General features: G+C 36.4%; 1 protein-coding gene across 1 annotated transcript; it reads left to right on the forward strand.

Moving 5' to 3' along the window:
- Window positions 1-479: 479 nt before the first annotated feature.
- On the forward strand, window positions 480-1871 carry LOC108252202. The gene is made up of 2 exons (XM_017443438.1): window positions 480-1358; window positions 1719-1871. The coding sequence occupies exons 1-2, from the start codon at window positions 480-482 to the stop codon at window positions 1869-1871; spliced, it is 1032 nt and encodes a 343-aa protein (XP_017298927.1).
- The last annotated feature ends 8888 nt before the right edge of the window (window positions 1872-10759 follow it).

The following is a 10759-nucleotide window of genomic DNA, read 5'->3' on the forward strand; positions in this document are numbered from 1 at the left end:
AAAACCAATTTGAAATGCAAAATGTAAAATGCCTCTAGAAAACCAATTTGAAATGCAAAATGTAAAATGCTTTTAAAAAACCAATTTGAAATGTAAAATGCAAAATGTACATTTTGAAAATGGTTTTTTAAATGCTTTTTAAAATGGATTTTCAAACAATAAGCCCTTGTAACCCTTGTACAAAAATTATGTTATTTACTAAAATTAAGTGAGAAAAATACAGAAAAATTAAGCAGCAAGTCCAGGAAGTCAATGAAACTGGGCCCATCGATTCTAAGTGTTGTGAGTGAAGCACGTATTTTTCCTTGTAGTGTTATTTAAACTATTATTTGGAAATATTAAAGTGAATTAATTTTAAATAAACAATATAAATTATCAGTTACTAGCCCGATTCCGGAGACCTAAAATCTAGGTTCGAGTGGAGCACTTTCAAAGTACTATCTCAACCGAGATAGTACTTTGAAATTTGGAGTGAGAAGATGGGGGATGAAGATGAGCCAGGTGGACGATTCCCTTTGGATCGACGTAAACGAGACTTTGAGAAGATTCTTTATGAAGAAGGGGTAAGAATTGAAGTATATCGAGTCATCATACAGAAGAAAAGAAATCCCGAACAAAGACCTAGCATTAGTCAACTGAAAGTAGCAGATATTATATACAGAAAAATGAAAGTTGGTGGAGACATCATTGAAACCAAAAAGATAGGAAGAAACAGAATAATTGCTATCTGTAGAGATGCCCAGACTGCAAACAAACTAGTGGAAAGTGAAGATCTGAAGAAAGACCATGAGGTATTTGTTCCTTTCTCATTCATTTCGCGTGCTGCTGTAATCCGAAATGTTGATGTTGAATATACTGAAGAGGAATTAAAGGAAGAAATAGACAGCGGAGAATACAAAATACTGAGTGTGAAGAGGATGAAAAGAAGAATGTTCAGAGATGGAAAAATAACTTTTGGCGAGAGTCAGTCAGTGAAAATCTTCTTTCAGGGATCACAGTTCCCAGCAGCTGTATACTTGTGGGGAGTGAGATTGGCATGTGAACCCTTTATGCCCCCTATCATCCAATGTTATCGGTGCTTCAGATATAATCATACAATCAGTCAATGTAGAGGAAATAAAGTATGCAAGGTGTGTGGGAGTAAGGATGAACCACATGAATGTAACCTAACTGAATCCTGTATTAACTGTAAAGGAAATCATAAAGCGGATAGTGCAGAGTGTCCTGAGAAGAAGAGGCAAAAGTCAATCAAGGAACTGATGGCTTTCCAAAACCTAAGTGTCATGGAGGCAACATCAATGCTACCAAAGTCAAATGAAAGAGACATGTTCTCTGTGATAACGAGTAATCGATTCCAGGTATTTGAAAACTACAATGAAGTTTTTCCCGAGATGAGACAAAGCGGACACCAAAACCCAACAATAAGATCACGAACATTTGAACCATATCGACCCACTGCTCAAGCAAGAAGAAGGATTGGAATGGAACCGAGAATAAGAAAACAGACGGAAAACCCGAAGAGAAGAAGAAATGTTAATGGGTCACCTAAGGAAGTACAACAACAAGAGAAAAAGATATGCACACCAATACAAGCAGTGAAAGATGGAGAAGAGAGAGAAAAGAGAGACAGACCACTGGGACTAGTTGGTTACGAAGTATTCCGGCAAGACAGAAACTACTCAAGATACGAAATTAACAATGAAAATTATCAATTTCAGAAAAAAGATGAAGCGGAAGTAAAGACTGTAGAAAAGAAGAAAAAAGATGACATGAATAAAACATTAATAGACCTGAATAGTAGCAATAGTAGCAGCATGAGTCATGAATATATGGAGGCAGAAGTGGCCGGCGCAGCAAACGCCAGCCCCTAGAAAGAAAGTGGGTAACATCCAACTTATTTGTTACTATAGTTTTCTATAGTAAATGAAATAAAACTTAGTTTGATATTAAACAAATAGGTATGTACTGTGTAGGAGACATACATAGGTATACACCTAAAAATATTATTTTTTCTTCCAATGATGTGTATTATAATCCAAGTAGATAGTACCTACACCGGCTTTATGACTAAGTATATGTATATTGTACCTGAACATGAAATATTTTATCTACCTGTTCCAAGTTACACCTATCTTACCTTACATTGTGTTAATATTATGTCATTGTCTTATGTACATCTTTATGTACATTATTTTATTTATTTTCCTATGTATCATTATGTTTGCATTATGTCATTTTCCTATATCAATATAAGGTGTAATTATGTATCGACCTATCTCTCTATTAGACTAGACTAGACGAGATTAATGCCTGAAGGGTTTTCTTTCAAGTGGACCAAAGTTTCGAAAAAGCTTGAAGAGTTGGCGTTTCTCAGGGCTTAAGCTTTCGGCCCAAGTCGCTCTAATTTTGCAGAGAGGTTCTTTTTAAGATGTAGATCTGTAAACCTAAAGTGTCCCTAGCTCAAGTCTCGAGAAATGTACGGTTTAGCCGTTATTCAGGGCCAAAGTTCGAAAAAGCTCAAAAAGAGATCTCGTTTCTCAGGACTCTAGCTTTCGGTCTAAATGGCTCAAACTTTGTAGAGGTAGAGAGGTTTAAACTTTAAAGATATACAATTATACATATGTAGATCAAAAACATCTTGAGGTCGATTCTTGAGAAATATTTGGATTTCACTCTAATAAAGGCACGCTTTAGGACGTCTATCATCTACATACATATCTACAGTGGATTTCTGAATGAATTATCCCCTCCACTATCCTAGTGAGTCTATTGGACAAAATATGTGTGTAACTTAATTAATAGACCAAGATCAGGGACACAGCCCACAGGTCAGGAGCGATATAATCGTTAAAACTTTAAAGATATACAATTATACAAATGTAGTTCAAAAACATCTCGAGGTTGATTCTTGAGAAATATTTGGATTTCACTCTAATAAAGGCACACTTTAGGACGTCTATCATCTACATATCTACAGTGGATTTCTGAACTGAATTATCCCCTCCACTATTATCCACTAGTGAGTCTATTGGACAAAATATGTGTGTAACTTAATTAATAGACCAAGATCAGGGACACAGCCCACAGGTCAGGAGCGATATAATGAGAAGGGGACAGAGGGGTGTTCTAAAAAGCTAAAAACATCTGTAGTCCTGTAGTGAATAACATTAACTACAAAAGTTATCATGTGTGGTACTTTTGGCACATCCACTAAAAATGATAGCCTCTCTCTCTCTCTCTCTCTCTCTCTCTCTCTCTCTCTGGGAAAAGAGACATTAAAATATGTTTGGTACCTAAAATTTTAATTATTTTCAAATAAAGCAGATATCTATTATCAATTTATCAATCAATCAATTGCTCTCTCTCTCTCTCTCTCTCTCTCTCTCTCATTAAAAAAACATAGCTTAAACAAGTAATTTTGTTAGACTCAGCTAAAAAAAGTCTCGAAATTTTTATTTATTTAGGTGCGCGTCAACACAAAAGTGCATTTTTATTGACTCGGGTACTTTAGGGGGGGGGGGGGGGGGGGGGGGGGCCCCCGTTTGTGTTTTATCTTTTAAAATTTTTGAAGTACTTACCAAATTTAGATCGGGCCCAGGGGGGTCAACTTCAAAATCTTAAAAGTAACCGGACTAAATAAACACTCTGTATAAATAGGTACATAGCTTGGCAGATTGCCCACATTTCATTCATTCACAATCACAACTATCACAAGTCTACCAACTTCCTAATGCGAGAATAGATTCGGAATATGAACCTATCTTGATTGAGCGAAAGAAATGAGTTGAACATTTTAACTAGACGATAAAATATATTCGTCATAAAAATAGGTACCTACAAACCTACATGTACTTTTGAAGTAATTATTACTTTTTTTTTAATTTTTCAAGAGGTTTTATAGAGGCATAGAGGGTTTTATAGAGGCATAGAGGGAACTGTAACAACGGAGGTCTTATCATCCCGAAAGCGAAGAGAGAAGGACAGGATAGGAGAAAGCCCAGTCGTTCCGAGAACGGACCTTTAGTGTTTAGGATAAAATTGGTTCCGAGCGGGAATCGAACCCAAAACTTTCAGCTTACTAGGCAAAAGCACGTATGAGATAAAGTTCTTGAAAATAAAGAGCCTTACGAATTGTCAGCATTACCAAATAGAGGTAGGTATTTTAGGGTATCTCCACAAGAAAATTCGTTCCCCGGCTGGGGTTCGAACCGAGAGAACCTCGAGTTGAAATTCGATTAATATTTACCATCGGAGTCATGGGAATAGAATAACCAAGACAACTTTGAGGAAGGAAGAGAGAGAGAGAGCGAGAAAGAGAGAGAGAACCTCAGGACCGAAAGGGATAGATATGATTTATGGTCTATAATTCAAGATGGTTCCCTCCTCTCTCTCTCTCTCTCTCTCTCTCTCTCTCGCTCTATTTCTATCTCTCTTCCTCTGATAATTTAATGGATAAATTATTATTTATGTGTGATAAGAAGAAAGAGAGAGAGAGAGAGAGAGAGAGAGAGAGAAAGAGAGAGAGAGAAAGAAAGAAAGGAAAATTAATTGGAATTTTAGATTTTAATTGAATGAACGGGTTTTTTAAAAATAAATTTCTACTACAACACATTATTATAAGGAGCGAAAATTTCATTGTACCTACCTACCTACCGAAGCGAATACAATAGTCCATCCCTTATACCTTTTTTTATTACTATTGTAATAATAAAGGAAGGACCGGACTAAAAGAAGCGAATACAATAGTCCATCCCTTATACCTTTTTTTATTACTATTGTAATAATAAAGGAAGGACGGGCTAAAAAAGGGAAGAGGAGAAGAGAAAACAGAAGGAGAGGAAAGGAGGGAGGAAGAAAGGGAAAGAGAGAGAAAGGGAGAAGATAGAGACTCAAGGGAGAGAGAAAGAGAGAGGAGGAGGAGTGAAATGAAATGGATTAGGGGGAGGGAGGAAGGGGAGGGAATTAGAGGGAGGAGAAACCTCAGTCTATTGATTGATAGCTGACGGTTGATCGGTGGGTCTCCCAAGTCCAGGGTCCTGGGGAGACTCAAGGGAGAGAGAAAGAGAGAAGAAAATAGGAAAGAGGAGGGGTGAAATATAGGAGGAAAGGGATTAGGGGGAGGGAATTAGAGGGAGGAGAAACCTCAGTCTATTGATTGATAGCTGACGGTTGATCGGTGGGTCTCCCAAGTCCAGGGTCCTGGGTTCAACGACCTGGCAGTGAATTATTCTCTTCCAAGGTCATTCGCCAGTCACGTGATTGAGATTGATTTATGTTGAAGTTAACCCTTTGGTGTTACGCAGGTCTATCAATCCCTCATTATCAGGAAGCATTAAAACATCTCCCCTTGTTATTAAAATAGTTTTTTCCATTTTCCATTTACCTACATACCTACCTTTGTACCTATAAGTTTTTGAATTTTAAAATTGAACCTAGGTATTTTAATTTTTTAAATAAACATCTGTTAAAAATTAATATTCAATTATTCATAGGATATAAAACCTAGCTAACTTCTATGTTCCTTAAGTTCAAATTAGGTAGGTACTTACTACTTACCATACCTAACTTCCAAAATCCAAAAGCTCCTTAAGTTCAAATACCTTATTTAGTTTTAAGCTTTGAGTTTAAGGTCTAATTTCTCAAATACTCCCTAAGTTCAAGTACGTTCCTTAGTTTTAAGTTCTAATTTCTCAAATACCCTCCTAAGTTCAAGTACCTTATTTTTAAGGTCTAATTTCTGATTCAGTGGCGTAGCGTCCATGTAGGGCGTGTATGGCGGCCATACACTCTAAATTTACTCAAATACCCTTGAATATTGACTTTAAATATTTATGAAGAAGCATGTGCATAAACTTATGTAGTAATGTACATGGTGATGCAAATTAGTGCCCTACACGCCTTACACTTGACTTTAGACCACGCTACGCCACTGTTTCTGAAATACCTCCCTAAGTTCAAGTACCTTCTTAGTTTTAAGGTCTACTTTCCCCCTTCTTTTCATGTTCCGTCCCTATCTAACTTCAAAATTACAAAGGCTCCTTAAGTTCAAATACCTTCTTTAGTTTTAAGGTCTAATTCCTTCTCATATTTTGTCCCGGCGCGTCGTACATTATTATTTTTATCTCAATTTTGTTTAATTCTATTCTGCCCTTTTGACCCGGATTTTTTCCCCCACAATGTTCTTCCTCAAAATTTTCGGAATAAGGGAAGCACTGTTACTTGACTAAGGGAAGCAACGTTACTTGGCAAAGAAAAAGTTGAAGTTGAAGGGTTCAGTGGATTCTTCCGAAGTTCAAATACCTTCCCTAAGTTCAAGTACCTTCCTTAATTTTAAGGTCTAATTTCTTCTCATATTTTGTCCCGGCGCGGCGCGTCGTACATTATTATTTTTATCTCAATTTTGTTTAATTCTATTCTGCCCTTTTGACCCGGATTTTTTTCCCCCACAATGTTCTTCCTCAAATTCTTCGGAATAAGGGAAGCACTGTTACTTGACTAAGGGAAGCAACGTTACTTGGCAAAGAAAAAGTTGAAGTTGAAGGGTTCAGTGGATTGGAGCATTCGACAAGTCTTCTGACTAACCCCATTAGGTAGATTCGTAGAAGCTTAACCCATCCCTTAGGGCTGTTTGTCCTTACACCTAAGCCTCTAAGTGGGTTTTTTGTGTATAGAGTTAAGATGTACCCCATTAGGGTAGTAAACATATTAGGTCGATATTTCCTCGGGAAACGTTGGATATAAATATTTAACCGTAAATTGAAGATCCATTTTAGGGCTGTTTGTCCTTACACCTAAGCCTCTAAGTGGATTTTTTGTGTATGGAGTTAAGCTGTAGGTACCCCATTAGGGTAGTAAACATATTAGGTCGATATTTCCTCGGGAAACGTTGGATATAAATATTTAACCGTAAATTGAAGATCCATAAAAAGGTTTCATTTCATTTTAAACTTAGATTTGAAACAATTTAAAGGTAACGTAAAAATAAAAGGAGTAAAAATACTGTAGATATGTAGGTATCTTAGTATTACCAACACAAACCAACAAACCATTTATCTTAACTTCGAATCTAGCAATAAAAAAAGTAAAATAGAGCAAGCATTCAGCAAAACTTTTAATAAAAATTTACTCTCTCACAAACATAGGTATACAGATATAGGTATCTCCTAGATATGTAGGTATCTTAGTATTACCAACACAAGCCAACAAACCATTTATCTTAACTTCGAATCTAGCAATAAAAAAGTAAAATAGAGCAAGCATTCAGCAAAACTTTTAATAAAAATTTACTCTCTCACAAACATAGGTATACAGATATAGGTATCTCCTCTGTTTCTGTCTATGTTTCGTTTGATTTCCAAGTCTCGAGCTGTTCTGATTGCCTTTGATACTATATTTCGAACTTTTCTGTAATAAATAAGCAGTCGTATATTGTCAGGATATCGTTTTGTCAGTCTTGCTAGTTGGTCTCTGTTTCTGAGTGAAAGTAGTAGTGCTCTAGTCATCCAAGGTTTAAGTGGGGTCAGTTTGTTGGAGTAAGTCTTAGTTTCAGTACAGGAGTCGATAAGTCGGGTAAGTGTTTCCGTAAGAGAAGTTGCAGTAAAGTCCGGGTCATCTGAGTTGGTTATAATAGACCAGTCCTGATTTGATAGTTTTTCATTCAGAAGGTCATAATTAATTTGTTTGTAATGTTTGTTAACTTGGTCTGAGCTTTTTTCATGGTCAAGATTGATTTTTGTTATGGTTGAATAATGATCGGATATATGAGTATGAATGATTGCTGATTTTATTTCATTTAAATTTCTAGTTTTGTAATTAATATGATCAATGCATGATATTGTAGTATATGTTGTTTGTTGGTCTCGTCTTATATTCGTCTTATTCCTAGTTATTTGAGTCACAGTTGGTATGTAGTTATGTCGGTGCAAAATGTCAAGATAGTCATGTCCAGTGTTGTCTATATTCTGCTCCAGGATGTTAATGTTCAGATCTCCAACCAGTAAACATCTACTGTTTTTAATTTGCTGTAAGAATACATCCAACTCCTCAAGGAATGTTGTTGCATTACCGGAAGGAGATCTGTACATTGTAAGTAAAGTTAGTTTTTTGTCTTTTAGCTTCAAGTCTAGTCTTAAACAGTTAGTCATTGCCTATAGGTCGACCAGGTTTGGATAAGTCCTTCTATGGGGACAGACAGACCGACAGACGACACCGAAGCGAATACAATAGCACCAGTAAACATCTACTATTTTTTATTTGCTGTAAGAATACATCCAACTCCTCAAGGAATGTTGTAGCATTACCGGAAGGAGATCTGTACATTGTAAGTAAAGTTAGTTTTTTGTCTTTTAGCTTCAAGTTAATTGTAGGGTCGATTCCTACGTAAAAAGTTGCGAAGAATCCAAATCTGAAGTTCAAACTCTGGAAATGTGTCTTTAAAAGGTCGAAAATTCAAGTGTTGTGTATAGCCTTGAAAGTTCTAACTTTTTTATAAATTTTAATTTGCCGTTCTAATGAAGAAGATCAAGCAGTTGTAACGTAAGTATATAAGAAACGCGCAAAAACTCATTGTACACTAGTGTCGTCTACAAGGGAGCTTGCTTGGTTGAGGTGAAATCCCAGTGTACGGGAGCGTATGCCGTAACGTCAGTAAACAAAGATTTACCGGTATTTTTCAAATCGATTTATCTCGGGATCTAGAAGTCGTAGAAAAAAAATTTTGAAGTACTTACCAAATTTAGATCGGGCCCAGGGGGGTCAACTTCAAAATCTTAAAAGTAACCGGACTAAATAAACACTCTGTATAAATAGGTACATAGCTTGGCAGATTGCCCACATTTCATTCATTCACAATCACAACTATCACAAGTCTACCAACTTCCTAATGCGAGAATAGATTCGGAATATGAACCTATCTTGATTGAGCGAAAGAAATGAGTTGAACATTTTAACTAGACGATAAAATATATTCGTCATAAAAATAGGTACCTACAAACCTACATGTACTTTTGAAGTAATTATTACTTTTTTTTTAATTTTTCAAGAGGTTTTATAGAGGCATAGAGGGTTTTATAGAGGCATAGAGGGAACTGTAACAACGGAGGTCTTATCATCCCGAAAGCGAAGAGAGAAGGACAGGATAGGAGAAAGCCCAGTCGTTCCGAGAACGGACCTTTAGTGTTTAGGATAAAATTGGTTCCGAGCGGGAATCGAACCCAAAACTTTCAGCTTACTAGGCAAAAGCACGTATGAGATAAAGTTCTTGAAAATAAAGAGCCTACGAATTGTCGGCATTACCAAATAGAGGTAGGTATTTTAGTGTATCTCCACAAGAAAATTCGTTCCCCGGCTGGGGTTCGAACCGAGAGAACCTCGAGTTGAAATTCGATTAATATTTACCATCGGAGTCATGGGAATAGAATAACCAAGACAACTTTGAGGGAGGAAGAGAGAGAGAGAGAGCGAGCGAGAAAGAGAGAGAGAGAGAGAGAGAGAGAGAGAGAGAAAGAGAGAGAGAGAAAGAAAGAAAGGAAAATTAATTGGAATTTTAGATTTTAATTGAATGAACGGGTTTTTTAAAAATAAATTTCTACTACAACACATTATTATAAGGAGCGAAAATTTCATTGTACCTACCTACCGAAGCGAATACAATAGTCCATCCCTTATACCTTTTTTTATTACTATTGTAATAATAAAGGAAGGACGGGCTAAAAAAGGGAAGAGGAGAAGGGAAAACAGAAGGAGAGGAAAGGAGGGAGGAAGAAAGGGAAAGAGAGAGAAAGGGAGAAGATGGAGACTCAAGGGAGAGAGAAAGAGAGAAGAAAATAGGAAAGAGGAGGGGTGAAATATAGGAGGAAAGGGATTAGGGGGAGGGAATTAGAGGGAGGAGAAACCTCAGTCTATTGATTGATAGCTGACGGTTGATCGGTGGGTCTCCCAAGTCCAGGGTCCTGGGTTCAACGACCTGGCAGTGAATTATTCTCTTCCAAGGTCATTCGCCAGTCACGTGATTGAGATTGATTTATGTTGAAGTTAACCCTTTGGTGTTACGCAGGTCTATCAATCCCTCATTATCAGGAAGCATTAAAACATCTCCCCTTGTTATTAAAATAGTTTTTTCCATTTTCCATTTACCTACATACCTACCTTTGTACCTATAAGTTTTTGAATTTTAAAATTGAACCTAGGTATTTTAATTTTTTAAATAAACATCTGTTAAAAATTAATATTCAATTATTCATAGGATATAAAACATAATATTAAGAGTCAGATCCTAAGACATGTAACTCTTCAACTCCCTATACGAAGAGGGAGTTAGGATCTGACTCAGTGACTGAGTAGTTCACTGAAAAGAGCAGTTCTTTTATAACTCACTCACAACTACCAAGGGAGTTTCTATTGAAAAGATGTTTGAAATCTCAAAGAAAAGGGCTTCCACGAGAAAAAGTGCATTTGGCATCTCCACCAGTAGACACAAAGATTAGTGGAGATGTCAAAATTCCCTCTTCTTTAAACCATAAAAAATGTACATTTATTAACTTGTAAACAAAATGAAATAATTATATTATTAAATGTTATTATACAAAATTAAATAGGTATGTATTAGAATAATGGGACATTTTCTTCTCATCCGACAAGACTAAATAAGTTTCTTATTATTCCCAGGTACCTACTTTCGGCATAGGACTGAAAAGCCCCTTTACTTGCCAATTTAATAAATGAAGCACTACTTCATACAATGAAAAAAACCTACGATTGC

Source organism: Diaphorina citri, unplaced genomic scaffold, assembly GCF_000475195.1.
Source record: "Diaphorina citri unplaced genomic scaffold, Diaci psyllid genome assembly version 1.1 scaffold335, whole genome shotgun sequence".
In the NCBI taxonomy this organism is placed as follows: Eukaryota; Metazoa; Arthropoda; class Insecta; order Hemiptera; family Psyllidae; genus Diaphorina; species Diaphorina citri.